Source organism: Dryobates pubescens, chromosome 1, assembly GCF_014839835.1.
Source record: "Dryobates pubescens isolate bDryPub1 chromosome 1, bDryPub1.pri, whole genome shotgun sequence".
NCBI lineage: Eukaryota > Metazoa > Chordata > Aves > Piciformes > Picidae > Dryobates > Dryobates pubescens.
This window is the reverse complement of record NC_071612.1, coordinates 59,619,549-59,634,565: the sequence shown is the minus strand read 5'-3', so window position 1 is coordinate 59,634,565 and position 15,017 is coordinate 59,619,549. Positions and strand designations below refer to the sequence as shown.

The 15,017-nt window shown below is 46.7% G+C and overlaps 1 protein-coding gene across 1 annotated transcript in view; it reads left to right on the top strand.

Moving 5' to 3' along the window:
• The window catches only part of SYN2 (synapsin II), a 283,986-nt gene that overhangs the window by 223,164 nt on the left and 45,805 nt on the right, over nucleotides 1–15,017 (top strand). Inside the window, exons 8-9 of the mRNA XM_054166626.1 lie at nucleotides 2,424–2,498; nucleotides 10,166–10,268. Coding sequence (XP_054022601.1) covers nucleotides 2,424–2,498; nucleotides 10,166–10,268 — 178 coding nt within the window. The remainder of the gene's footprint in view (nucleotides 1–2,423; nucleotides 2,499–10,165; nucleotides 10,269–15,017) is intronic.

The following is a 15,017-nucleotide window of genomic DNA, read 5'->3' as shown; positions in this document are numbered from 1 at the left end:
ATGTGTATAAACATGTAAAGGGTGAGTTCCCAGAGGCTGGAGCCAGGCTCTGCTGGGTAATGCCCAATGACAGCACAAGGGGCAGTTGTGGAAGCTGAGGTTCCATGAAGTTCCATGGAAACATAAGGAAACATTTTTTCCCTGTGAGGGTGACAGAACACTGGAACAGGTTGCCCAGGAGGGTTGTGGAGTCTCCTTCTCTGGAGATATCCAAGACCCACCTGGATGCATTCCTGTGTGATATGCTCTGGATGATCCTGCTCTGGCAGTGGGGCTGGACTGGATGAGCTTTTGAGGTCCCTTCCAGACCCTCACATTCTGTGATTCTGTAGTGGAACCTCTGTTGTTTTGGAGTTATTCTGTGTCCTAGACCTAGCTATCCTAAGACAGCTCCATCCAACAAGCTATTGAGGCTACACCAGTTAGGTTTGTCTCTGTCCAAATCATTCCTCTCATTTCTTATTTGGTCCTTCCAGCATCATTAGAGCTGGTCAAGCAACCAGTCATGAGCCTTCTTCAGGTTCCACAGGGGACCTTCTACACTGTGGAGTGAAAGCATGGCAAAAAGCAAACCATCTCTTCTTCTCCTTCAGTAGTGCAGAGATTACAGCAGTGCAGCAGAACATCTTGAGCTAAATGCTTGCTAGAAGTCTTTAGGACAGTTATTGTTTTGTTTCATTTGGTCACATCTTCATTACTATGTGGTAATGGATGCCTTTGAAAGGCCTCCAGTAGAGCTGAGTTGTGATTTCTGAGAAGTGTCATCTCTTTGATGCAGCATGTGTGTAGAGTAGTAGTGAACTTAGTCTTTTTAACTTGTAAATAGACACATCTGTGCAATGATCACTTTAAGAAAGGAAGCAGAGATCACAAAGTAGCTTTGGTACTGGTCCCAGTTACCTTACACACAGCTCTCAACGCACACATCCCCCTTTCACTAGGTTCTCCCACACCAACAAAGAGTGTAGCATCTCAGGAGAACTTCCTGCTTCGAAGCTCAGCACACTTAATGAAACTCTCAGAGAACAATCAGCCTTCCCCCACAATTGCTACTGACCTTCATAATTAGGTTAATAGAAGGATGGAGAGAAAACTATAGCTGCTGCCTAATGTGCTCTTAATACGTTACAGCTGTTCCTATAATTTTACTGACTGGAAACACCTCATTATTTGTATCTTTAGCCTATTCCCAGTAGAGCATTTAGGTTTCAGAAAACAGTGATTTTCTCAGCTGTCTGAAGTGAAAAAAAAAAAGAAGAAGAAGAAAAAGACTTTATATTATTTTTTTTTTCCTTTGAGTAGATATTAAGTAAAAGATGATACACACCAACAAAGCACCAGGAAACTAGCAATGAGTTAAAAACTGGTAGAGAAACAAGAATACAGCTCTAAGAGAGACCTGAGCTCACTTCAGAAGTGTTCAGAACATAGATATCTTGATTCTTTTTTTGGTATTGGAACCTAACCCTACAGTGATATGTGTTTGGAATGAGGAGCCAGAGCTTCAGCTTCTTGCTGTATGCAGTGTTGCAGACTGTTCAGCCCCTATATAACTGATAACAGCTTATTGCTGAAGGCACTCATAGTAGTTTTTCTTTGAAAAAGTCTTCAATGAGTAACTGGGGACCCTCAATTTCACACTCCATAGCATATCTTTCTTGTAATGGGGGCTTCAGAACTGGATGCAGTGCTCCAGGTGTGATCTCACCACAGTGGAATAACCCACCTGGAGTACTGCATCCAGTTCTGGAGCCCCTACTACAAGAAGGATCTTGAGGTGCTGCAAGGTGTCCAGAGAAGGGCCACGAGGATGAGCAGAGGGCTGGAGCACTTCTCCTATGAGGACAGACTGAAGGAGTTGGGGCTGTTCAGTCTGGAGAAGAGAAGGCTCCGAGGAGACCTTCCAGTATCTGCAGGGGGCTACAAGAAAGCTGGGGAGGGACTTTTTAAGGTGTCAGGGAGTGACAGGACTGGGGGGAATGGAACAAAACTAGAAATGGGTAGATTCAGATTGGATGTTAGGAAGAAGTTCTTCCCCATGAGGGTGGTGAGAGACTGGCACAGGTTGCCCAGGGACGTGGTAGAAGCCTCATCCCTGGAGGTTTTTAAGGCCAGGCTGGATGTGGCTGTGAGCAACCTGCTGTAGTGTGAGGTATCCCTGGCCATGGCAGGGGGGTTGGAACTGGCTGATCCTTGAGGTCCCTTCCAACCCTGACAATCTATGATTCAGTGCCTGGACTGAAGTATTACTGACAGCTACAATGCCTGATAGAACGCTTCATGGATAGCTGTTCTGTTAGAAGCAGCTAGATAAGAAAAAGCTGTGAATCCTGCCCTAGTATTCATGTGAAAATCAGAGTAACTTGAAAGACAATGAAAACATAAAACCACTGTCTGTCTTTCTAACATTTTCCCCCTTTCAGGAGAACTTCCATATCTGGAAACTGGAAGACAAACACAGGCTCTGCCATGTTGGAACAAATTGCTATGTCAGATAAGTAAGTCAAGTCTCATGTCAAAGGTAATTAAAAAGCATGGGTGGGGCTTCATTTGAAATGCTTGGGTTTTTTAATCACCTTCTTGATGTGCAATTCACTCTACATGAATTCTGACAATTCTGCTCAGTTGGGGAAAAAAAACCCAGACAAAAACCCAACCCAACAACTTGAATTAGATGAGATGAGTTCCACGTGGTTTGTCTCAGAGTTGACTAACCAACCGAAGTACTAAGCTTAGATGCTTGTGTGCAGCTTTGGGTTCCTACATCCATCTGTGTTCCTGGCAAACTATGTGAATTCCCTTCAGAAAATTCCATTTTTCAGATTCAACCATTTCCTCTGACTATTTGCCCTCTTTTCCTAACAATCCTACCCCATCCCACAGTGTTTTAAACTTTTCTTCTTCTTTGTCACCTAGTACAGGCTGGGGTTAGAGTGGGCTGGGGAGCAGCCAGGCAGAGAGGGACCTGGGGTTACTGGTCGATGGTAGGCTGAACATGAGCCTGCAGTGTGCCCAGGCAGCCAACAGGGCCAATGGCATCCTGGCCTGTGTCAGGAATAGTGTGGCCAGCAGGAGCAGGGAGGTCATTCTGCCCCTGTACACTGCACTGCTTGCGCCACACCTTGAGTCCTGTGTCCAGTTCTGGGCCACTCAGTTCAAGAAAGATGTTGGCTTGCTGGAACAAGTCCAGAGAAGGTCAACAAAGTTGGTGAGGGGTTTGGAACACAAGCCCTACGAGGAGAGGCTGAGGGAGTTGTGGTCAATTAGCCTGGAGGAGGCTCAGGGGAGACCTTCTTGCTCTCTACAACTACCTTAAGGGAGGTTGTAGCCACGTGGGGCTTTTTCTCTTCTCCCAGGCAACCAGCACCAGAACAAGAGGACACAGACTCAAGCTGCATCCAGGGGAGGTTTGGGCTGGAGGTTAGGAAGAAATGCTTCATAGAAAGTGTGATTGGCCATCAGAATGTGCTGCCTGGGGAGCTGGTGGAGTCACCATCATTGAAGGTGTTCAGGAGGAGACTTGATAGGGTGCTTGGTGCCATGGTTCAGTTGATTAGATGGTGTTGGATGATAGGTTGGACATGATGATCTCGAAGGTCTCTTCCAACCTGGTTTATTCTATTCTATTCTATAACCCAGCAATCTGTTTACATCATGTTTCTCTTTTCTATTTTCAGTCCTGCTAAATTGTTTATCTTTCATGTTTTAAATACCCACTGAACTGCACTGTTAGGATTTTTACCCAGGTGCTGGGATATACTGAAGCTTATTTCCCTCATACCCTCATTCCAGCTCTGTGTTTTTTCTCTCCCATCCTTAACACCGGATCCTTTTTGCAGCCCAGTCCCAAACAGTCTCCTTGCAGTACCCTTTTGAAGCTCAGGTCTTTCATTGACAGAACTCTTCTCTCAGTACTGCTCCCTTACTCCAGGTTTCTCTAGAGAGACCTCTTTTCCCTGCAAAACAAACTTGTGAAGCTTTGAAGCTGCTTTTGTTCAGCTCCAAAGGTTGCTACCAGGGGAAGCTGAAAAAAAAAAAAGTCTGTACAATAAAAGTGTAATTTAAAAGGTGTTTCAAGGTTCCACAACAGGCTTCTTTCTGGTGGGTTGGGCATGGGGCAAGGAGAGAAGGTGTATGTTTGCTTTTTGAAGTCTGGAACCTACAGTTTGGTCCCTCTTATGACCTGAGGGAGACACAGGAATTGAACCATTGCCTGCCCTGAGAAAGGTGAAAACAAGTAAGACGGGAATTGCAGCTCCCTGCTGTCCGACTCCTGTCTAGACTGTGTCCTCACTGATCTCCCCTCTGGGGATGGAGTGGAGCCACAGAATTCTCTCTTTCTCATTCCCCTCCCACCTTCCTTTAGGCAGTGAGGTTATGCCTTCTCCGAGAGGCGGGAGGAGCAGTGTGCTTTAGTGTGTGTAATTACAGTCCAGCAGCTCTGCCGCTGGAAAAACACGGCCACTGGAGTTTTGCTGGGAGGAAAACCAAACAACATCAGGGCTGACATTCCAGCCTTGCCTGGCTCCCTCTCTCTAAAGTGCTCTGTTTCTAGCTTTGAATGGAAGATAATTGGAACATAATAAATATTTTCTCATGAAAAAAAAACCAAACAACAAAATCAAAACCAAGCAAACAAACAAAACACCACACAAAAACCCAAACAAACAAACACAGCAACAGCAACAAACCCCCACAGTCACCAACAATCCCAAACTTCTTTTATGCCCAGAGAGGAAGGGTGTAGAAAGGGAATATGGAGCACATAGTCTTAGCTTTTGTTTGGTGACCCGCTGAGGCTCACAAAACAGAGCAAGGATGAGAAGGGAAGGCTGGAGTTTGCTGGAGCTGAAGTAGTGGACTGGTGGACCAGAATCAGTCACATGTGCTGCATGGGCATTTCAGGAATGGAATGGAATGGAATGGAATACAATACAATACAATACAATACAATACAATACAATACAATACAATACAATACAATACACCCAACCAGGTTGGAAGAGACCTTTGAGACCATCAAGTCCAACCTATTACCCAACACCATCTAATCAACTAAACCATGGCACCAAGCACCCCATCCAGTCTCTTCCTAAACACCTCCAGTGATGGTGACTCCACCACCTCCCTGGGCAGCACATTCCAATGGCAAACAACTCTCAGTGAAGAACTTTCTCCTCACCTCCAGCCTAAACTTCCCCTGGTGCAGCTTGAGACTGTGTCCTCTTGTTCTGGTGCTGGTTGCCTGGGAGAAGAGATCAACCCCCACCTGGCTACAACCTCCCTTCAGGGAGTTGTAGAGAGCAAGAAGGTCTCCCCTGAGCCTCCTCTTGTCCAGGCTAAGCAACCCCAGGTCCCTCAGCCTCTCCTCACAGGGCTGTGGTCCAAACCCCTCCCCAGCTTTGTTGCCCTTCTCTGGACACGTTTGAGCCAGTCAACATCTTTCTTGTATTGAGGGGCCCAGAACTGGACACAGGACTCAAGGTGTGGCCTGACCAGTGCTGAGTACAGGGGCAGAATGACTATAGTTCAGCTCCTCGGTTAAGTGTTTTGGAAGCATTGCCTGAGTTGATTCTGTTGACTGAATACAAATCTCAGTCTAGAAATGGAGAAGAGAAGGTCAGTGACAGTGCCAGGGCAGAGAATGAGCACGTTCCAGTGTTCCATGTTCTCGTTGACCCCTCCGTGTGAGAGGGGCTCAGCTCCCCAGGTCACATCAGAAGAGCCTATGCTAATTGTGCACCCCTCATCTGGCACACCAGGTATTTTGTGCCAGACATCTGAGGAGCTTTATTATCTGTCAGCAGTACTGGCTCAGGGAAAATAAGAACTGTGACCTCTTGTCAAACCTGCTGTGCAGACTTTGGGTTTAAAACACTACAGGCTAGTCCATCCAAGACCTCTCTTTCCAAATGGGGCTGTGTTTTTCCAGCTCTGTGTTTGTTGGCAGAAGACAGTCTATTCAAAATGCTTTCACAGAGCTGATTGATGTTTCAGCATTTCTTTTAAAAGTCTTCTTTTTGTTTTTTTTTCATATAAAGTCCAGGTATTTACTGTTCAGAATAAGTTTTGCTGACCTCAGGACTTTCTAAGGTACACGTTGGCATTTTACACAGCATGAGCCAGCAGTGTGCCCAGGTGGCCAAGAAGGCCAATGGCATCCTGGTCTGTTACAGGAATAGTGTGGCCAGCAGGAGCAGGGAGGTCAGTCTGCCCTGTACTCAGCACTGGTTAGGCCACACCTTGAGTCCTGTGTCCAGTTCTGGGCCCCTCAATTCAAGAAAGATGTTGACTGGCTCAAATGTGTCCAGAGAAGGTCAACAAAGCTGGGGAGGGGTCTGGAGGTCTTCCTGTGAGGAGAGGCTGAGGGAGCTGGGTTGTTTGGCCTGGAGAAGAGGAGGCTCAGGGGAGACCTTATTGCCATCTACAGCTACCTGAAGGGAGGTTGTATCCAGGTGGGGGTTGGTTTCTTCACCCAGGCACCCAGCACCAGAACAAGAGGACACAATCTCAAGCTGCACCAGGGGAGATTTAGGCTGATGTTAGGAAAAAATTCTTTCCAGAAAGAGAGATTGGCCATTGGGATGTGCTGCTCAGGAGGTGGTGGAGTCACCATCACTGGAGGTGTTTAGGAACAGACTGGATGAGGCATTGGTGCCATGGTTTAGTTGATTAGATGGTGCTGGGTGAGAGGTTGGACTCGATGATCTCAAAGGTCTTTTCCAACCTGGCTAATTCTGTATTCTGTTAAGAAAAAAGTTATTTATAAGCAAGTGCATGCACGTGGTCCCTTCAGTCAGTGCATCTACAGATGTTGGACTTGTCAGGCATCCAACAAAACCTCTCATTCTGGACAAAAAAAAAAAACAACCATGTTTCTCACAGAAAAAAAGAAATATTCTTTTTATTGCTAAGATCCATCAGGATTTGTTCAAGCAGTTGTATCAATTCCTTTGTGTTCTGCTCAAAAGCAAAACTTTTCCACTGGGACAGAGGATATAAGAAAATACAAGGGCTGTGATTGGCATAAGTTTACTTGGACAGGATGCTGCTGCTGAAGATATTTATATATGAGTAAGACTCTCAGCCCAGCAGCCAGTTTCCTTTGATCCTTTGACAGTGAACTCAAATGCTGTGTTTATTACATCAATTCCTTTGCAGTGGAAAACACAGGGGTGTGGCAAATCTCTCATCATGGCTCAGAAGCCAGATCAGGAGAGGGTCTGTAGAAGGAGACAGCTTTTATTTCTCCTCAAATAGTAGCCTAGGAAAGAGAAAAGAAGCTGATGATAAATGGCTGCTTTAAAGTGGAGGGGGGTTAAGTAAAAAAAAAGGGATGAGCAGAGGGCTGGAGCACCTCTCCTATGAGGACAAGACTGAGAGAGTTGGGGCTATTCAGTCTGGAGAACAGAAGGCTCCAAGGAGACCTTCTTGTGTCCTTCCAGAATCTGAAGGAGGCTGCAAGAAAGCTGGGGAGGGACTTCTTCGGGTGTCAGGGAGTGACAGGACTGGGGGGGGGATGGAAAAAAAACTAGAAATGGGGAGATTCAGATTGGATGTTAGGAAGAAGTTCTTCCCCATGAGGGTGGTGAGAGACTGGCACAGGTTGCCCAGGGAGGTGGTGGAAGCCTCCTGCCTGGAGGCTTTTGCAGCCAGGCTGGATGTGGCTGTGAGCAACCTGCTGTAGTGTGAGGTGTTCCTGCCCATAGCAGGGGGGGTTGGAACTGGCTGATCCTTGAGGTCCCTTCCAGCCCTGACAATTCTATGATTCTATGTCCTTCAGCTGGTGGAACTGTGCTACCTGCTACCTACCTACATAACGTTTCAAGCTCGTGGCCATGCACAGCTATGCTGTTAGTTAATGAATGTTCTCCAGGCTATTTTGTGTCTCATGAGTCAGTCCTCACCATTGAGCAAACACACAGAGCTTACATCAGCACAGCATGCTCCCAGCAGCTGTGTCACAGCTCCTTGTTATGTCACTAATAGCTCTGAACTTGATCACAGGGATTGCCTCACTCGTTTTCTAGTAAGCCCTGGTTCACTCCCTGGTTAGTCAGATAATGTCAGTCCATAGGGTGGATCAAGCTCTTCATGCGAGAAAAACAAATCATCTTGCCCCATGTCTCCTTCTCTGGAGACTTTCAAGACCTGTCTGGATGTCTTCCTGTGTGACCTTCTCTAGGTGACCCTGCTTGGGCAGGGGACTTGGACTTGATTCTCTGTGGAGGTCCTTTCCACCCACTGCCATTGTGTCATTCTGTGTAGAATGACTAAAGTGCCCATTCCTCTGTGCGTGTATCTTACCACGAAGTTCAAAATGAGATGGAGGAGTTCTTACCTTCTGTGATGTATGAAATACTGTGTTCAGCAGCTGTAGAATCCCTCAGGAGTCGTTACATTTAAGTTGAATTTTGTGGCAGTTCACAGAATCCCAGCATGGTGGAGGTTGAAAGGGATCTCTGGAGATCATCCATACGTCCATACAACTACCTGAAGGGAGGTTGTAGCCAGGAGGGGGTTGGTCTCCTCTCCCAGGCAACCAGCACCAGAACAAGAGGACACAGTCTCAAGCTGTGCCAGGGGAAGTTTAGGCTGGAGGTGAGGAGAAAGTTCTTCACAGAGAGAGTTGTTAGCCATTGGGATGTGCTGCCCAGGGAGGTGGTGGAGTCACCATCCCTGGAGATGTTCAAGAGGGGATTGGATGTGGCACTTGGTGGCATGGTCTAGTAGTCCTGAGGTGTTGGGTGACAGGTTGGACTTGATGATCTCTGAGGTGTTTTCCAACCTTATTGATTCTATGGTTCTGTGATCTAGTCCAAGCCGCTGCTAGAGCAGGATCACCTAGAATAAATAACAAAGGAACATGTCCAGGTGGGTTTTGGGTATCTCTAGAGATGGAGACTCCACAGCCTCTCTGGGCAGCCAGTTCAAGTACTCTGCCATCCACAAAGTGAAGAATCTTTTCCTTGTGTTTAGACTGAACCTTCTCTGTTCTAGATTGTGTGCATTGGTCCCTTGTCCTGTCGCTGGACACAACTGAGCATAGTCTGGCTCCAGCCTCTTGACCCCCACCCTTTAGAAGCATTACTGGGATCTCCCTTCAGTCTCCCTACATGACTCTCATTCTAGTTTTGTGATCAAAGAAAAAAAAAGGTCTGGACTGAAGCAGAATGCCAAGTGTAACAGGCTAGAGGATTGTCACAGCTGGATCTGGGCACAGTTGAACAAGCTTCAGTTTCCCAGGGAAACAGAAGCCCTCATCCCTACTTTCCAAAGCCCCTCAGCATCACTGTCACCATGACAATTCCCCTTCTGTGGAGTTAACAGCAACTGCAGCCACAGCAAGCAAGCTCAGTCCCGTTCAAGAGGGACAGGGAACTACTGGAAAGAGCCCAGAGGAAGCTCCAAAGATGCTGAGGGGCCTGGAGCATCTCTGTGAGGAAGAAAGGCTGAGAGCCCTGGGGCTGTTGAGCCAGAGGAGCAGCCCCAGAGGGGATCTGAGCAATGCTCAGCAAGAGCTGAGGTGCAAGAGTATGGGTCCAGACTCTTTTCTGTGGTGCCCAATGACAGCACAAGGGACAGTGGGCACAAACTGGAACCCAGGAGGTTCCATCTAAACAAAGGGGGAAAATTCTTTGGTGTGTGAGGGTGCTGGAGCCCTGGAGCAGGCTGCCCAGAGAGGTTGTGGAGTCTCCAAACCGGCCTGGCCTTTGTGATCCTGGGCAAGCTGCTGTGGGTGCCCTGCTTTAGTAGAGGATTGGACAGGATGATCCCCAGAAGTCTCTTCAAACCCCACCATGCTGGGATTCTGTAGGAGCATAAGGGTGCTGGAAATGCAGAATGGGGTACAGCTAAAAGCTGTTTGTGTTCTAGTGTTGTCTTCTCTTCAGGTTACTCAGAGTTCAGAGCAAACACCTGTTGGGACTGATATAAGCTGGGCCAGAATCCAGCATAATACTAGGCCAGATCTACAGCTTTTCTGGATTCTCCTGGGAAAAGGAATCAGGGCAGTACAAACTCAGCCAAACTGCCAACAGAGTGAAGAATCTGCCTTTAGAGCAGCAAATATTGCATGAAATACATTATTAGGCTAAGCCTGTAGGAAAAGAAGTGCCTGATGAGATACTCACAGGAAAACACTGAAATTGTTTTTGTGAACCAGGTACAAGCTGTGGGTTGACACCTGCTCCGAAATCTTCGGCGGCTTGGACATCTGTGCTGTGAAAGCTGTGCACGGAAAGGATGGAAAAGATTATATTTTTGAGGTAAGCAATCCCTCTCTGTTTCCATATATCCTTGCCCCTCAGTTTGAGACAGATGGTGAGATGCTCAGATGGGTCCAGAGAAGAGCAACAAGCTGGGGAGGGGATTGGAGCACAAGCCTTATAAGGAGAGGCTGAGGGAGCTGGGGTTGCTTATCCTGGAGAAGAGAAGGCTCAGGGGAGACCTTCTTGCTGGTCTACAACTACCTGAAGGGAGGTTGTAGCCAGGTGGGGGTTGGTCTCTTCTCCCAGGCAACCAGCACCAGAACAAGAGGACACAGTCTCAAGCTGCATCCAGAGAGGTTTAGGCTGGATGTTAGGAAGAAGTTCTTCACAGAAAGAGAGATTGGTCATTGGAATGTGCTGCTCAGCAGGGTGGTGGAGTCACCATCACTGGGAGTGTTTAAACAGAGCCTAGATGAGGCACTCAGTGCCATGGTTTAGTTGATTAGATGGTGTTAGGTGATAGGTTGGACTCTAAGGTCTTTTCCGACCTGCTTTATCCTGTATTCTGTAAACACCCAAGCAAAGGACATTTCTGCTAGCAGGGCATTGGCTTATTTGTGTTTTCAGGGAAGGCTGTGTATTTCTGAGCTATGTTTAAGTCATCACACAAAGCCACACATCTCAGTTAGTGGCCACTCTTGCTGGAAAATGTAACCCTATATATGGTGATGTCTTCTGGTGTTGGAGGAAATGTACACAAAGCACAGAACGAAACCAAATGTGCCTGTCACATTTTCCCAGCCCTTATGGTCTCTTTCCTGAGCAGGCTTACCAGTTTTTCCTGGAAGGTTTATAGATAGCACTATCCCATGGGAACCCCAGCAAAATTATACCTTTATGGGGAAAGGGAAATTAAGGATGAAGTGGAAACAGCTTTACTTTTTTTTTCCCCTACCCTTAATGTTACCTTTAAGGTCTGATTCCTGATGAATCAGAAGTTTCTGCAGTAGACACTTTTGAAAAGGTTAAGTTTATCATTTACCTGAAGTTTCTTATGGCTAAATATGACTTTGTCAGGCACAAAATAGGAGATTCTCACTTGCCTAGTGCATGATTTGGGATTTCTTCAACATCTTGGCCCAGAAAGCCAAACTTATCCTGGGTTGCAGCAAGAGATGTGTGGCCAGAAGGTCAAGGGAGATCATCCTGCCCCTTTACTCCACTCTGGTGAGACCCCCACCTGGAGCACTGCATCCACTTCTGGAGCCTCTGTTACAGGAAGGATCTGGAGGTGCTGGAAGGTGTCCAGAGAAGAGCCATGAGGATGATGGTGGTTGAACTTAATGATCTGAGAGGTCTTTTCCAACCAGAACAGTTCTATGATTCTGCAGCTATAGCTGGAGCTTTTCTGCTTCCAATGGAAGTGAAGGATGTCTCCTTTATTTTAATAGTCACATTCTTCAGTTAGCTAATCCCTACCAGACTTCTCTTTCATTCACTGAACTTGGCTATTTCCACAGTTTTGATATGACACAGTGCTTCAATTTCTTGAGCAATGACAGCAAACATCATCACCTTCCACTGAAGTCAGGTACAGAGACTACTCCTGCAAGCGCTGGTGAAGGTCCTGGAGAATAAGTCTTATGAAGAGTGACTGAGGGAGCTGGGTCTGTTTAGTTTGAAGAAGTGGAGGCTTAGGGGAGATCTAATTGCTCTCTACAACTACCTGAAAGGAGGCTGTAGCCAGGTGGGGGTTGGTCTCTTCTCCCAGGCAACCAGCACCAGAACAAGAGGACACAGTCTCAAGATGTGCCAGGGGAAGGTTAGGCTGGAGATGAGGAGAAAGTTCTTCCCAGAAAGAGTAAATGGCCATTGGAATGGGAGGTGGTGGAGTCCCCATCCCTGGAGGTGTTCAAAAAAGGATTGGATGTGGCACTTGAAGCCATTGTTTAGTTGTCAGGAGGTGTTAGGTATTAGGTAATAGGTTGGACTTGATGATCTCTGAGGTCTTTTCCAACCTGATTGATTCTGTGATTCTACAGCTACCTGAAAGGATGTTGTAGGGGTTGGTGCTGGTCTCTTCTCACAGGTAATTAGTGATAGAACAAGAGGAAATGGCCTCAAGCTGCCACTGGCTGGACATTAGGAAACATGTTTTTCCTAGGACGAGTGGCCAGGGATTGGATTGTGCTGCCCAAAGAGGTGGTGGAGTCACCATCCCTGGTTGTGTTTAAAGGTCATTTAGATGTGGTGCTTGGGGACATGGTTTAGGGGTGAACTTTGTAAAATAGGGTTGATGATCCCAAAGGTCTTTTCCAACCTGAATGATTCTATGATACCATGATTCTATGATCAGGACTAGGAGGTCTTAGGGGTAGGAGGATAGGGGGGAGCAGGTTTTAAGCGTTAAGTAGCCAGTGCAAATGATAAAATGGACCAACAAAGTATCTTTCTTCCTGCTCCTGAACAAATCCCCTGATTTTACATGCCAGACACAATCATACTCTAAAGCCAACAGAACTCAGAGAAGTGCAGGGTCTGTCAGGAGCTGTGTTCACAGAGTGCTTTAAGTAACATACAGAATAGATGTTGCAGTTAAAAGGAAGGGTGGCTGGGAGCATGGTAGTTCATAGAATCATAGAATCAGTCAGGGTTGGAAGGGACCACAAGGATCATCTAGTTCCAACCCCCCTGCCATGGGCAGGGACACCCCACACTAGATCAGCCTGGCCAGAGCCTCATCCAGCCTGGGCTTAAACACCTCCAGGGATGGGGCCTCAACCACCTCCCTGGACAATCCATTCCAGGGCTTCACCACTCTCATGGGGAAGAACTTCCTCCTCACATCCAGCCTGAATCTCCCCACCTCCAGCTTCATTCCATTCCCCCTAGTCCTATCACTACCTGAGATCCTGAGAAGTCCCTCCCCAGCCTTCTTGTAGGCCCCCTTCAGATACTGCAAGGCCACAATTAGGTCCCCTCAGAGCCTTCTCTTGTCCAGACTGAACAGCCCCAACTCCTTCAGTCTGTCCTCACAGGAGAGGTGCTCCAGCCCTCTGCTCATCCTCGTGGCCCTTCTCTGGACACCTTCCAGCACGTCCATGTAGTTCTTGCTGCCCTACAGAATCAGCTGAATTGTTTGGGAGATGGTAATGCTCATCAGCAGGAGTATTTAGAATCTGGATTAGCCATTGAAATGTAGAATTGTATGCAAGGTTCACATCCAGCAGAACATCTGTAAAACTTCTCATTTGTGACTAAAAAAGCCAGCTTCCATCAAGAGCTGTTACACTGTAATTTAAGCAGTTATTACACTATAATTCCATCATACACTCATGTTCCAGCAGAAGAGATTTGTGTCTATTGTGGACTTTCAGCATGGGAAGATCAATGTGTTATTACAGCTTGGCATCAAGAACCAGTAGCTGAGCAGGACAATCAGGCTCTAAATACTGGCTTAACACTCCAGTTGCAGCCCCATAATGAAACTTCTGCTCTCCTGTTTTCATGGTGGCTGGGACAGCTACTGCAGAACAAGAGGTTTCTGTATTACTGACACTTTAATTCTGGAGGTGTGATCTGACATGACACACACAGACTTCCTAATGTGTGAAATAATGTGTGCAGATTAGTTCCAGCTGATTTTTCAGCTTGACAATTCCAGCAGTGTAACCACCAACAGGACAGCATCCAGCTTCCCTGGGACTGGGACCCCAGGTGGAATTCTGCTAAAATATCCTTTGTATCCTTTTGCTCAGCAGTCTAGACAGAAATTGACTGCAGAGGGATTTTCTGTCATAGGGCTGGGAGAGCAGCGTTTTACAGACATAACTACAGTACATGTTTTATCAGAGGTGTTCCACAAGAGCTTTAGGAGATGCAGAATGCAAGAGAAGGGAAGATTTAGATTGGATGTTAGGAACAAGTTCTTTACTGTGAAGGTGCTGGAACACTGGAACAGGTTGCCCAGGGAAATGGTTGAGACTCCTTTCCTGGAGATAGAATAGAATAGAATAGAATAGAATAGAATAGAATAGAATAGAATAGAATAGAATAGAATAGAATAGAATAGAATAGAATAGAATAGAATAGAATAGAATAGAATAGAATTAACCAAGTTAGAAGAGACCTTCGAGATCATCATGTCCAACCTATCATCCAACACTACCCAATCAACTAATAGAACAGAATAGAATAGAATAGAATAGAACAGAATAGAATAGAATAGACCAGGTTGGAAGAGACCTTCAAGACCATCGAGTCCAACCTATCACCCAACACCATCTAATCAACTAAACCATGCAACCAAGCACCCCATCCAGTCTCCTTCTAAACACCCCCAATGATGGTGACTCCACCACCTCCCCAGGCAGCCCATTCCAATGGGCAATCACTCTCTGTGTAGAATTTCTTCCTAACCTCCAGCCTGAACCTCCCCTGGTGCAGCTTGAGACTGTGTCCTCTTGTTCTGGTGCTGGTTGCCTGCAGAATGCAAGAGAAGGGAAGATTTAGATTGGATGTTAGGAACAAGTTCTTTACTATGAAGGTGCTGGAACACTGGAACAGGTTGCCCAGGGAAATGGTTGAGACTCCTTCCCTGGAGATATTCAAGGTGAGTCTCAGTGAGGGCCTGGTGTAGCTGGGGACATCCCTGCTGACTACAGGGAGGTCAGACTGGATGACCTTTGGAGCTCTTCCAGCCTGGACCATTCTGTGCTTCTAGGAGATAACCACAGTGATTAAACACTACAGGCAACAACTCATCTGCTTACCAAAACCCATTCTGAACTAGTGTTAGAAAGTACA